Source organism: Ceratotherium simum, chromosome 22, assembly GCF_057802395.1.
Source record: "Ceratotherium simum simum isolate JZ-2026a chromosome 22, ASM5780239v1, whole genome shotgun sequence".
Lineage (NCBI taxonomy): Eukaryota > Metazoa > Chordata > Mammalia > Perissodactyla > Rhinocerotidae > Ceratotherium > Ceratotherium simum.
In genome coordinates this window covers 22780037-22794591 of record NC_141921.1, presented here as the reverse complement: position 1 = coordinate 22794591, position 14555 = coordinate 22780037, and the positions used below count along the sequence as shown (strand labels likewise).

General features: G+C 40.5%; 1 protein-coding gene across 3 annotated transcripts in view; it reads left to right on the top strand.

Moving 5' to 3' along the window:
- The window catches only part of LOC101400430 (protein argonaute-4), a 36631-nt gene extending 22350 nt beyond the window's left edge, over window positions 1-14281 (top strand). For 2 of the 3 annotated variants that reach the window (XM_014784139.2, XM_087446295.1), the window contains 5 exons: window positions 1268-1583; window positions 1706-1840; window positions 7798-7899; window positions 8167-8366; window positions 10454-14281. In XM_014784139.2, coding sequence (XP_014639625.2) covers window positions 1268-1583; window positions 1706-1840; window positions 7798-7899; window positions 8167-8366; window positions 10454-10562 — 862 coding nt within the window. In that variant the 3' untranslated portion in view covers window positions 10563-14281. The remainder of the gene's footprint in view (window positions 1-1267; window positions 1584-1705; window positions 1841-7797; window positions 7900-8166; window positions 8367-10453) is intronic. The other variant, XM_087446294.1, reaches the window with a different exon arrangement.
- Window positions 14282-14555: the final 274 nt, after the last annotated feature.

The following is a 14555-nucleotide window of genomic DNA, read 5'->3' as shown; positions in this document are numbered from 1 at the left end:
ATACATGTTTGCTGTTATACTGCTTTGTGCCAGGTTCATGTTGTATGATGATACGTGTAGAGAAATACAATACAGCCTCTGCCCTCATGGAGGTATCTATCCTTTAGTACCTATTACATCTTTATCACCACTTACGTTAGATTTTCAGATTTGGGATGCCTCCTATATTACACTTTAAGAATCAACACTCAGTCCCAAATCCTACCTTTAAGAATTTACCGGAGAGCCAGCCATGATGGCCTAGTGGTTAAAGTTCATTGCTCCCCACATCGGCAGCCTGGGTTCATTTCCTGGTTGCGAAACCATGCCACCCAGCTGTCAGTTGCCATGCTTTGGTGGCAGCTCACAAAGAAGAACTAGAACGACTTACAACTAGGATATACAGCCATGCTTGGGGCTTTGGGGAGGAAAGAAAAAAGAGGAAGATTGGCAACAGATGTTAGCCCAGGGCAAATCTTTCCCTCCAAAAAAAAAAAAACAGGAGAAATTCCTATCTGTCACAGATTAAAAAAAAAAAAAAGAATTTACCAGTGAAGCATGATATTTTTTCCTTGATTTCTTTGATAGAGATATCAGTGCTAAATAAATGAATTCATTCCTTCAACAAATATTTATTGAGCACCAACTGTGTGCTAGGCAGTGTTCTAGGCACTAGGGATACAGGACAGAAACAGTTTTGTCCTGTAGTGAACAGGACAAAACAAAATTCCTGCCCTAGTGGAGCTTACATTCTTGTGTGTGTTTATGTGTGGGTGTGTATGTGGGTGTGGGTGTGTGGGTGGACAATAAATAAGTAAAATATGTGGTGTAAGTGATAAATACTATCGATAAAAATAAAACAGGGAAGGACATAGAATGATTCTTTTTCCTAAGTCTCACATCTTAAAAAGAATTGGGGCTTTTATCCCAGTCCATGTAAATCCTGCAATTCTGTATCTGTTGTAGAAATCCCAGGATTCCAAGAAAGCCTGTTCTGAGAAAGTTTTCCCTTTACACATAGAGATTTTCTTATCTTTGGGTCAGGTCCTCTTTTTTAATTCTTCCCTTCCTACTATTACAGAGGAACCATGTTGACTTCTTCAGTCAGTTCAGATGCGTTGTACTGGGTGGCACAGATTCTCGGTGGGCCTTAGAGTTCTCTACCAACGGGCATAAGTCTTCATTCTCTCTTATAAGATTCTATCTGTGACTGTATCTGGTGAGCTTGCTGAACACAAACATTTTCATCTGTGTGTCTGAGTGGCAACGTCTCCTTAAATCTGAGCAGGCCCTCGGTGTTCCAGCAGCCTGTCATTTTCCTGGGAGCGGATGTCACACACCCGCCGGCAGGGGATGGGAAGAAGCCTTCCATTGCCGCTGTGGTTGGCAGTATGGACGGCCACCCCAGCCGGTACTGTGCCACCGTTCGGGTGCAGACTTCCCGCCAGGAGATCTCCCAGGAGCTCCTCTATAGTCAGGAGGTAATCCAGGACCTTACTAACATGGTTCGAGAGCTGCTCATCCAGTTCTACAAATCCACACGCTTCAAACCCACTCGGATCATCTATTACCGTGGAGGAGTATCCGAGGGACAAATGAAGCAGGTACTCTCATGATCTCAGAGTTGCCCTTTGGGGCTTCCTCACATCTGCCAGTCTGGGTAAATCAGATTCGAGAGATATTAGGTGAGTTCTCAACTAAACGTCATTCCATTTCTAACTCCTAGGTAGCTTGGCCAGAACTAATAGCAATTCGAAAGGCCTGTATTAGCTTGGAAGAAGATTACCGGCCAGGAATAACCTACATTGTGGTACAGAAAAGACATCACACACGACTCTTCTGTGCAGATAAAACAGAAAGGGTAAGAAAACATAGGATAAGCTTCATTATGTGATACAAGTAAATGTGTTTTGAGTGGGCATACCTATAATTTTTTTTCTAAAAGCATAAGTGTGTAATAATAATTTACTAAATATGCTAACTACTGTTCATCTTAGATGACCAATTCTGAATTATACAGGTTTCAAGACTGAATATTTCTCTCGTGTGACAGAAATGCTGGTTTCTAGAGTTTTTAAGGGGAGATCAGAAACATTCCAGGAACACTAGGGTCATACAGGCAACCTCCAAAGGGCACGTTTATCTATTTGGACTTTACTGCCACTTGCTACTTTTTGCTGACAGCGCCTGAGGCATGGTTCTAGAGGGTAAAGAAAAATTTCTCTTCCAAATGATTTTATATCAATGCAGGGGATTCTTAGGGTACAAACTTTGAATGTTTATGATGTCACACTTACTAACCATGGGCAAGTTACTTAACTTCTCTAAGCCATAATGTTCTCAACTGTAAAATGTGTTAGGAACAACATTTATTTCACAGGGTTGTTGTAAGGATCAAATTAGTGAAAGAATATTAATTTGGAGTACAATTCCCAGCACTTGATAAAAGACGTTTTGTGTAATCTATCTATAATCTTATATTTGTATATAATCTAGGTAGGTTTAGGTACATAATATTGGATGACTTTGCTTCTATGATATTTTTATGACATTACTTCATCTTTTCCAGGCCCTCCCTGATCCACCCCCAGGGAGACCAGTTCTTTCTGTTGCCTAATCTTATAATCTTCTGGGTCACTCCCATTATATTCTAGTACGCCCTTAGTTTTTGTCTCTAATCCAAAGCTGAGCTGTTTTTGTTTTGTGAATCATTAGAGAACTAAAGTTTTCTCCTTGGGCTCCAGGTCCACCAGATTCCAAGCGCTGTTTTGAAATTGCCCAAACTCTGACTCAGTAGTACTTCTTAGACTCTGCTAATACAAATTCTCTGAACTCTTGCCTGAGCTCTGGGCACAAAACATCCTGCCATTCGCTCCCTAATTGCACTGTCACCTCTTCATCCCTTTGTCAACTTGCTATCCATGTAGCTTTAGGACCTGTACTATCTTTCTAAAACCCCAGGCTATCTCATAGTTTTGTTCTTTACCATCCAGTGTCACTCCTACCCTTTCAAGATTGACAGTCCCAGCCTTTGGTCTACTTTACACCCCTCACACTTTTCAGCATCGTCAGTTCTCTAAACGTGCCTCTTGCCAATCTCCAACTCTGAATTAGTCCACTTGCCCATTTTCTTTACTTCTGCTCTTAGGTTGATAGAGGTTACTGAGGAAAAAAAGTCATTTGTTTAATAATGAACCTTATTACAAATTCATGATAGCAAATTTCAGCCAAGTCTTTGATGCTGCAATTTTTTCATTTATCCTATTTGCCATAGCATCTGTTCCAAACCTTTACACTCTTCTCAACTCCCCAACCCTATCCATGACGATTAATTGCCAACAATTTACATTGCCAACAATAGAACAACCTTCTATTTCCCCCAGAAAACAAAATCTAGAAGGCATGAATTTTCTTGGCTTCCTCTCCTCTACGTTCAAATTTAGTTAAATCTTGTGTTTTCTTATCTCTTTCCTCACATCCTAGAGGCGAATCTCTCCACTTATGCTTTGTCGTCCCCCACCTATGCTTGTGTTCCTAATCCTTCCTGCCTTCTCTAGAGCCTTACTTCATTGATTATCCGTCAGTTTCCAAAATTTCAATCTTTCCCGTTCTATTGCCTCCTTCTCCTCACCCTCTAAAGTTTCTTAACTCTTCCTCAGTCACCCCAATAAACTTCTCTTCACTCTGCCTCTCCCTCAGTGTACCTGCCACCTTATCTTTCCTTCCTTTCATGACCGAACTTTTAGGAAAAAAAATGACTTAACTTTCTGTCTGTACCTTCTCACATCATACGTCCATTCTCTGTAGCCTGAGGTTGATTTCAATGACTCCATCTAAGGTTTTCCCTCAATGACTTGATCATTTTGAACCTAGAGATATCTTGTCAGGTTCCTACACTGACCTCTTTACAGCACTTAGGACGGTTGCCTTCTTTGGCCTTAGCAATGTGACTTTCCAGGTTCACTACCCACCTCTATCATCAGGCTTTTTTTGACTCGTCTTCCTCCTCTGTCCATTAAACACTGGTGTTTCCTGGCATTTCATACTTCTCCCTCTTCTTTTCTCAATTTCACCTCTCTTTAGTCTCACCTAATTTGCTTATTTGCTTATAGATTCCTAAATCCGTATTTCCAGCTCTAAACTTTTCTATGCCGCTCCTGATCTGCACTTCCAATTATCCACCAGACGTATTTACTTAGATGCTCTATAGGCATCAAATCAGTCAAGATAGGCTAGGCTGTGCTGTGGTAACAAAAAACTCCAAAGTCTTAGTGGCTTACAAAGATTTATTTCTTGCTCACGTTACACTTTCATTGTGGCTCTGCTGCAGCTGTGACCCTGCTGTCCTCCCTTTGGAACCTAGGCTGACATAGAAGCATCTATTTGGAACATGGCCAGTCATTGTAGCAGAGGGGAAAAAAGATACACAATAAGCCATATGCTGGCTCTTATGCTTCTGCCCAGAAGTAACACATTTCAGGACACATTTTATCAGTCAAAGCAAGTTACATGGCCACTCCTGAGTTAATTGGGTGGGGATGTATAATCTTCCCCCAGGGAGGGGCACAGGAATATTTGGCACCAGCGATACAATCTACCACAGACATTTCAAGCAAAACACCGCTAAACCTTCTACTTATTGTTTTATCCTCTTCCAAAACCTATTCCACCCCCAGTTTTCCTTTTCTTCTGTTACTTGGCATCACTGTATATTAAATATGTCAGCCAAGCTAGAGACTTCAGAGTTGTCTGTAAATTCTTCTTCTCGTTTACTGTCCTCCCATGTCCAGTTGGTCAAATAGTCCTCTGTGTTCTGCCCTGAAATCTCTCGTTTCAGTTCTCACTCTTGTGTGTTCCCTCTAACTAGGCAGAACTCTTCTGTATTGCAGGAGATTCCTAGAGGTCTCCTTGTCTCCATTCCTCCTTCACAAATGCATCCTCCATCTACTGTCAGGGCTAGTTTCTTTTTTTTCTTTTATTTCATGCATTTATCTTTATTGGTGTCTTTGCCTCCTTTATTTTTTAAGTATAATTGACATATGATATTATATTAGTTTCAAGCATACAACATAGTGATTCGATAATTATATACTATATTACAAAATGCTCACCACGATAAGTCTGCTAACCTTCTGTCGCCATACAAAGTTATTACAATATTATTGACTATATTCCCTATGCTGTATGTTGCATCCTTGTGACTTATTTATTTTGTAACTGAAAGTTTGTACTTCTTAATACCCTTCACCTATTTCACCCATGCCCCCGTACCCCTCTGCATTGGTAACCACCAGCTTGTTCTCTGGGGCTAAGTTTTTAAAATACAGACCTTATCCTGCCACTCCACTGCTCAAAAATCTTCACATATCCCCCATTGCCTGCCAGATGCTTTCTTATGGTGTTCAGTGTTTTCCCAACATAGCCAAAACGTAACATTTTAGTTTCATCTCTTTCCATGCCCTCCTACACCTTCCATTTCCCATATACATAGTCTGTTTTTATCCCTGGAGTGACCACATCCATCCCACTCCTTTTTTTCATTGTTTTTGTTAAGATATAATACAGATACAATAATTTGCCCTTTTAAGTGTACTGTCCTGCAAATTTTGACAAATGCATATAGTTATGTAACCACCACCTCAATAAAGATATAGAATGATTCTATCACACACAAAAATTCTCTTATGCCCTTTTGTAGTCAACCCTTTCCCTCACCTACAGCCCCTGGCAACCACTGATATGTATTCTGTCCCTATAGTTTTGTTTCTTCCAGAATGTCATATAAATGGAATCCCATATCCTTTGAGTCTGGCTCCTTTTACTTAGCATAATGCATCTGAGATTCATCCAAGTTATCATGCGTATCAGTAGTTTGTTTCTTTTTATTGCTGAGTAGTATTTCATGATGTAGATGAACCACAGTTTGTTTATCCATTCCTGATGTGAAAGGATATTTGGAGCATTTCCCGTTTTTATCTCATCCCCTCTTTCAACTGCTACTTATCCTATAAGGCATGGCTCCACTATTTCCTTCCACCAGCTTTTCCCAGTGCTTTTTATAATGCCCTTATCACATTGCATTGCAGTTCATTGTATATGGTTTTCGTGAAGGGCGGGAGGGCAGTTCACTAGTTTTCTCTGTGCCTCTGTTTCTCCCTCTCTCTGTTTCTCATCCCCAACATCTGCTGCAGAGCCTTGCACATGGGTGGTCAAGCAATAATTGTTGAATTGAACGTGCCTGGATCCCCTTTTCCCCTTTTAGGCTCTCATCTGTAGATTCCAAGAGATTTTTTTTTAAAGAGATTCTATGGTCAAATAAGTTTGGGAAATGCTATATATTTCATCTCCCTCTTAAATTACTAAATAAAAGTTCTAAATCCCTCTTTATTATAAAGTAAAGATTCTGAGAAGTCATACAATAGAAAAGCCTTTTTAACTTTGGTTTAACCCAGTATTTCTCAAATTTGTTTCATCAAAGAACACCTAAACACATCCTGCAGAACTAATATTCCTAAAGCATACACTTTGGGAAACAATACTGGATGGGGCCGGCCCGGTGGCACAGCAGTTAAGTGTGCGCACTCTGCCTCGGCTGCCCAGGGTTTGCAGGTTCGGATCCCGGGCACACACTGATGCACCGCTTGTCAAGCCATGCTGTGACGGCGTTCCATATAAAGGAGAGGAAGATGGGCACAGATGTTAGCCCAGGGCCAATCTTCCTCAGCGAAAAAGAGGAGGATTGGCATTGGGTGTTAGCTCAGGGCTGATCTTCTTCTGCACACACACAAAAAAAACCCACCAATGCTGGAACTATTATAACTCAGTTACATTTTCTCTTGTCCACCTAAGAAGCCAAGTTCACATATGAATTTGATGGAATGAGACTTTTCTGTACTCATGGATGTTCTTGTATGCATTGGTGTATGATAGTCAGCTGAAGTTTATAGTAGTTAGAATGGTGCCAAATACACTCCCATCAAATTTGTGGCTATATGCTAACTAAAATTCCTCATATGGAACCCTGCTGTACAGCAGAAGAGGATGAAAATTGACCAAATAGCAAGATTTAATTCCTTTCCTTATAAATGCATTTCTGAAGTTTCCCTCTCTTCTTTCCTAGAAGTTTGATTTTAGAGTTTTGGCTATAGAAGAACTTTAGAATTTTTAAAGTATAAGAGATCATCACCTAATTTTATAGCTGGTTAAATTTAGACCCAAAGATATTATGTTTTGTCCGAGGTGTGTGATTGCAGGGCTAGGCCTAGCATTGAAACTTTGGTTCTCCTAATTCCCCTTTCAGTGCACTCCTCCTGATAATGCATGTGCCAGTGGCTTATTGATCCCATAAGAGTATTCATTTTGTTGAACCTGGTGAACCAGTTCAAAGATTCCTTCATCTTAACTTTTACTGAAAGTTGTGGATTTTTTTTTTACTCCAAGTAAGGGATAAAACTGATTTTTTTCTCAGGAAGCTTATCTTCCGTAAATGTCTTTTTTTTTTCCCCTCTGCGAACATACCAATGTGTCATCTGTGAATAGGTGACAATAATGCAGCTCAAAGCCACAGGTAAAATAATTCTTTGTCTGGATTCCCCTAGAGAAACCATCGAATAGAATTGTTTGAAAAAATACTTAAGGGTGAAATGGTTGGGCTAAGGGAAAGTTACAAAAAATTCAACATCTTGAATTAAACTGGTTTTCAAGACTTCACTTAAGAGCAATTTACTAACTTGTTATCAATTAACACATAAAAGAAAAAAATGGCCTGAGCTCAGTTTGGCACTTTGATGACTAGTTATACCTTTTTTTCTTTGGTAGGTTGGAAAAAGTGGCAATGTACCAGCAGGCACTACAGTGGATAGCACCATCACCCATCCATCGGAGTTTGACTTTTACCTCTGTAGTCATGCAGGAATTCAGGTAATTTGGAAGCTGGTCCAGATCTTTGACTTGATAGGGAGATGTTTGCTAATTTAGCAACTAGCTTGAGTAGACTTGTTATTAAACCCTGTGCATAACTTTGTTAATGCTTATATCCTAGAGCTGTTATCTTTTGGTCTAGGTATCTGCTTGTAGGTGTGCTAGGTAGGAATACTTCTGAATTTAGGGAGTAGGTTTCAATTCTTCTCTCTTCTCAGGTAGTCAACCCATATCAGAAATATATTAATCATAAAACTCTCTCTCCAGGGAACCAGCCGTCCTTCACATTACCAGGTTTTGTGGGATGACAACTGCTTCACTGCAGATGAGCTCCAGCTACTAACTTACCAGCTATGTCACACCTATGTGCGGTGTACACGCTCAGTCTCTATTCCAGCCCCTGCATATTATGCCCGGCTTGTAGCATTCAGGGCAAGGTATCATTTGGTGGATAAAGATCATGACAGGCAAGTTTCTCAGGCACAGTAAAATCGCTTTCTGTCTATGTTAGCAGCATGTTAAAAAAAAAAATGAGCTACTACAGAAAACTTTTGGGAAGAGTTAAAATTCCTTTTAGGGTTTAAATTTCAAGAAGCAAATAAAATTGCATTTGCCTTCAAGAGCTTATAATGTGACTTTTGGTCCAAGAAGTGTTCAGGCTCGTTCATACTTGTATGGTGTGTCTAAAGTCTGCCCAAAGAAAGCAGTCTAATTTGGAGCTGCCTGTGGTTTTCCGATGCAGCCAAATGCGTTCAGTTCTGCTCAGCTCCTGAGCACCCTCAAAAAGTGGCCAACACAGTGCCCTGGCTCCAATCAGAGCAGTCACAGGCCTGTGGATTCCACTTCATGAAAAGGGAAGTCCTGACCTATTCACTTTGCTTTCAGGACACTCTGGACGAATGCACCAGAGTGAACCTGGGTGTGTGTGTGGGAGGAGGAAGGATGCCAGACCATTCTCATCCCCAAATAGGGATCTCAAGAGAATCAGACATTTTGACCCATTACTGAGCTACTATTAAATAGCTAAACAAGCTCTCTGCATTAATTTGCTTTTCCAAATGACCGTCTGTGAAGTGTAGCAGTTTCTGGGCTCTTCCCCAAGTCTGAATTCAGCTGCTAAATAGTAGACATTCCACTGCGAGTCTATTTCTGTAAGGGTTGAAAATACGCTGTTATGGAAAACGCCCAGCTGTAGCTTTGTACCTTCCATTCGGTAATACACATCTGTTCATTCAACACGTTTATGGGGTATTGACTGTGTACCCAGCACTGTGCTAGGTACTAAAAACATTAAGATGAGGAAGATACGTTTCCTGGGATTTTATGTTTCAGTAAGGGAAACGATACAGGTAAACCTAGAACTGACAGTTAGCCCAAAGCAGTATAAATAAAAGTGCAATGGGACATCAGAGGAAAGGCTGTTAGAGAAGATTTCATAGCTGGATGGGTAGGATTTCGCTCTACAAAGAAGAGAAAAGGATTTTCCAGGCAGAGGGAACAATGGACACAAAGAAGAGAAAACAAGTGACATGTTTGGACAATAGCAAGTTTTCTTTGGCTGGAGCGTATGAAAGGGGAATAGCAGGCATGAAGCTGGGGAAGTATGTTAGAGCAAGATTGTCTCTGTTAAATGTAAAAAGCTATTCCTGGGATAAAATAGATAGTACTTAACAGTGAATTAGGAGTGAGTGACAGAGAAGAGGATGAAGTAAAAGATAACTAAGACTTTGAGTCTAGAAGATAAAGATAATAGTAATTTAAGTAGAGAAAGCAGAAGAGGGATGGTGATTTACAGTTTACCAAGCCCTTTATATCACATGGTACCCTTAAGAGATATGTTCAGGAGTTGTTATGGTTATCCTGAAAGACCAAAGTTCAGAGGAGTTGTTACTTGTCCAAGGTCATATACCTGGTGAGACTGGTGACATAGCCACATTTGTAGTGTCTCCTATGTTGCAGCACTGTGCTAGGCACATATATTCATTCATTCCTTCAACAAATGATTATTGAAGCTATACTATGTGCCAGATACTAGGGATTCAGAGGTGATTAAGATAGATGAAGTTGCTGCTTTCTTGGAGTTTACATCCCAGTGGGGAAATAAATAATTAGCCAATTAATAACTTAATTTCAATTGCTTCTTTCAAATGAATGAAAAGTAGAGGATTCTGTGAAAGGATGTTCCAGGTGGCTCTGACCTAAACTTTGGAGTCAGGCAAAATTTCTTTGGGGGAGATGACACTTGACTGAAGGCTGAAGGACCAGTAGGCATTAACCAGACATAATGGACAATGGAAGTCCTTACGTAGGCACCGTTAAGGATTTGGGTCTTTGCAGACATTATTTTATTTAATTATTGCAACAACCCATTAAATAAGTTGTATTGCATTTTTCAGTTGAGCAAACTGATGTTTAGAGAGACGTTACAAATTATTTAGGGAGCCACAGCTTGAGCCTAAGATCTTGAATCCAGTACTATTCGTGCTATTTGAAACATGTGATGTTTGAAGCGGTCTTTTGTTACAACTGGTTTTTTGCTTTATTCTCGTTACAGCGCGGAAGGCAGTCATGTGTCAGGACAGAGCAACGGCCGAGATCCTCAGGCCTTGGCTAAAGCTGTGCAGATCCACCATGATACCCAGCACACAATGTATTTTGCCTGAGAGTCTCAGAAAAAGAACTCGACCAATTTGGCACCCCAGCCTCAAAATGTTTCAAATGCCTACCGCCTCTAGAGAGAGCCAAGTTGACTTCAGGTGGTCTTCTACCAGCAGCTCGGAATAGTTGCACTGAATCTATACTTCGCAGCACTGTCTGATGCGTCAACAAAATTGAGCCATTTTTTTAAAGTAATAGCTACTCATAGATTGTCTTTTCTGATGCACTGGACTGAATTTTTACCTCAACTTGCAAAGGCTGATCAGCCTGAACTTTCTAAGGGACTTTACAAGAAAGGTTTCTATGGAATATTTTGCTAGCTGTGGTGTTCACCGCATCCCTCTAGTCTTATAAGAGATTATTCCTTTTTTCTGTATTCATTGAGTGGGGTGTTTGCATAAGTGGGAGAGAAAAACCAAACAATCTATTTCAGTTCAGCATAACTATTTAATTGTGTGGGTCCATAGACTTTTTAATGGAGGTTTCCGACTTCGCCACTCGTAAATGCCTTTAACGAGCATTAATTTTTGAAAGTTTTACAGAGTTTTATTAGTTTTACTACTTTATCTTATTGATCTCTACAGACTTGTGCTGGTGTAAGTACGGGCTGCCAGGCAATTGCACTATATGTGGCTGCAGATTCAGACAGGCAGATCTTTTATTTGGTTGACTTTTGTGAATGTGTAATGCAAACAGATGTGACACACGTCACAGTGACAGATAACACTGCCATGGCAAAAGTACTCACACTTTCCCCTCTTTGGAAAAAAAAAGTTAGCTTTTAGTATTTTTCAGAGTTTTCAAAAGTGCCCATTTTATGCTGCTGTGTGGTTTGTTAGATCTAAATGATTTTTAAACTTTTCTCATAGAAAGTTACCTTTGGCAATAAACGTTTTTTAAGGTCCCTTCTCTTCCTCCCCCAACAGTATAGTTTTCTAGATGAGATTTCGGTATGATTTTATCAGCTATTTCTTATAGATCATAATCTGGCAATTTCTGAAACCGGTCAGAAAAGACATATATTTCCATGCCTTTTTAAAAAATTATTTTTATCTGTTTTATAGTCACAGTTGGTGTCCTGTCACTTTGTTTTAAAATAAGCTAGAACCAGGATGCTTCCTTATCGGATAGGCTTCGCCAATCCTTAAGGTACATTGAGTGATGCTGCAACTTGCAAAAATGTACCAGCATTTAAAACTTTTTTTCCTGGGAATCAAGGTTACTCGCACAATTACTTGTGGTGCAAATTTTTTGCTTCTCTTTCAACCTGAAATGTGCTTGGTGGGGTTCCCTTCCTTTTATTAAACTAAAACTGCACAGAAAAGGTTGATTTTTCTTAATAGATTCTGGATTCTGTTCACAGAGAGACAGGATTCCTTTCTTGTCCAAACAAAGGGAGTTGATCTAAAGCAAGCATCAGTTAAAGTGTAGGGGAAAATGTATTTTGTATTTAGTGTAGATAATACTTTGTGAATGGACGACAGTTACATAGAGTCTTGGTAGTTCCAGCCGGTGTTTCCTAGCCCAGATTTTACTGACTTGTAATTCTCTGTCCTGGAACCTCAGAAGTGAGAGCTGGAAAAGGGGATGAAAGGCCCAGAGCCACACTCCATATGGCTGAGGAAGGTGCTAGGGGAAGAGACAGACACAACGTGGTAAAACGATTTGCCACCTCTTTCTGGAAACTGCTGGTGGGGAAACACTGGATCTGATGGTGAAAGGTGTTTGCTTGAACTCATTAGCCAGTCCAAATCTCTTAAACTAGCCTTTTCAAAATCCCAGCAATATAAAGCACTGTTTTTCTTCAGTCTTTTAAACATGCTTGTAAATACATTGAGGTTTACATTTCCATGTGCTGCTGATCAGCGGCGCCACCAGTGTTTGCTGAGACTGGTCTCTGAGAGTTTTATAATGTGTATCAAGTCCTCTAGCTCATTAAGATGAGTGCAGACTTCCTTATCCTCCGCAGATAGTGGGATGAAAGCAAGCTTTGTAATTGAGGCACAACATAGGCAGGAGTGAAGGTGGCAGATGTTAATTTCTTAAAATTTTCCTTTTTTGCAAATACCTCACTTGGATACTCCAAATCAGGACATGTTGGTGAGGGGTTGGCTGCTGCTTTTATTCACACTTGTTCAGGGAGAGCACAAGATACCCTTCAGCATGGCCACCCTGGACCCAAGAGGAGGAAAGAAACAGGAGCTTTTTTAGGAGGAAGAGGACTCACTGGAGTCCAGGATGTGAAGAACTCTTGGTGGCTGGCAGCCGGGCCAGCGGGCACCACACCTGCACTTGAGTGCCTGGGCCTTGCTTGTTAATAACGCACAGAAGAAACGTCACTTCTCACCATCTCCTGGCATGTATGGAGCAGGGAGCAAGGCAGGAAGCCCTGATTTGCTTGCCTGCAGTTGGGCTATACGCTTGACTTGAACTCTACAGTTTGTACGACCTCAGTCAGTCGTAGTACACTGGGGCAAATCAGTGTGGTGGTGGAGGAAAAGCCGGGAGGCCTATTTTTATAGGAAAACAGTACCTTTAAAGGTGCAATGCTGTCATTTGGGATGAAAGAAAGAAATATGGAAGAACTAGGATTATTGGGAAAAGTTTGCTGAGGGGTGAATCTTTAAGAGGTAATCACTGCAGAATGAGAGTTGCAGCAGTACTATTGCAGGCAAGTCTGAATGCATAGTTTTAATTTGGCTTGACAATTTGAGAACGTAACCCCTTGGGACTGACTGAATCGTTATGCATGTGTCAATCAATGGGAGGTGTGCATTCTCTAGAAGTAGGTTTAGGCTGTTTGGTTTTTTAAAACACAGCCTGTTTAGGCACTGTCATGTGGTGTGAAAGACTTAAATGTAGCAATGCTAAAGAGTAACAATTTGGGGATAAGGCGTGGGGACATTAAGAGTGGTGAAGATCCAAATGTTGAACCGATTATGTTTGTTGTTGTTAGCTGTTGAAACCTGAGTGGTTTATAAAGTGAACTAGCTGGGTAATACAACCAGCAGTCTGGGCAGGCAGGACATATTCAGTCTTACTGAAAATTCTATTTGCTGCTTCCAAAGGTGGTGATTTACAAGCAGACATATTCTATATGGTCTGTATTTTAGGATCTGGTGCCCAGCCTATATCACAGCTTACCTACGTGGCTCAGCTGCCTACCCTTTTTGTGGGAAAAGGTAACCCACTGTTTAACAAGGCTCACCCTCTCCGCCCTGTGCTAGCTACCCTTTATGGATGTGCTGTAAGATTTTCTTGCTCAATAGCAAGGCGGTAGCTCTGCTTTCATTTTAAGAAAGTGGAGACTGAGGGCATTGTATCAATACTGCTTCAACTCCAAGGATTTTTTCCTTGTAAAATTAAAGGGAAGATCTTATTATTGATTAACCATTTTCTTATCCCTTGCTATTGACGTATTCATGCTCTTTCTATGTCTAGTGGCTAAAAAGTTTGCATTTGTTCATTTGACTAACAGTGTAATTTTTTTTATATATTGTTAGGCCTGTAATGTTTTAAAATGTATTTTATTAAATTTGGACTGGATGTATGTCTCTAGCAATACGAGGTACTTTCTAAACTATTAAGAGAGAGGTGGTATCCCCATGTTGAGATAAGATGATGGTTGTTTAAATTTTGCAACTTTTTTTGGCCTGCAGGGATATTTTGTGTTCATGTGTCCAAAAAAGAATAAATTGGCATTCTTGTGCCAAAAGTTGTTTTTCTTTTGTCTAATTTTCAATTGTCTAATAAATGTGGAATATACTATAATGGCAAGTATTTTATTTTTCCTTTTTTTTTTTTTTTTTGTGAGGAAGACCAGCCCTGAGCTAACATCTGATGCCAATCCTCCTCTTTTTTGCTGAGGAAGACTGGCCCTGAGCTAACATCTGTGTCCATCTTCCTCTACTTTATATGGGACGCTGCCACAGCATGGCTTGACAAGTGGTGCCTCAGTGCGCGCCTGGGATCCGAACTGGCGAACCCCGGGCTGCCGC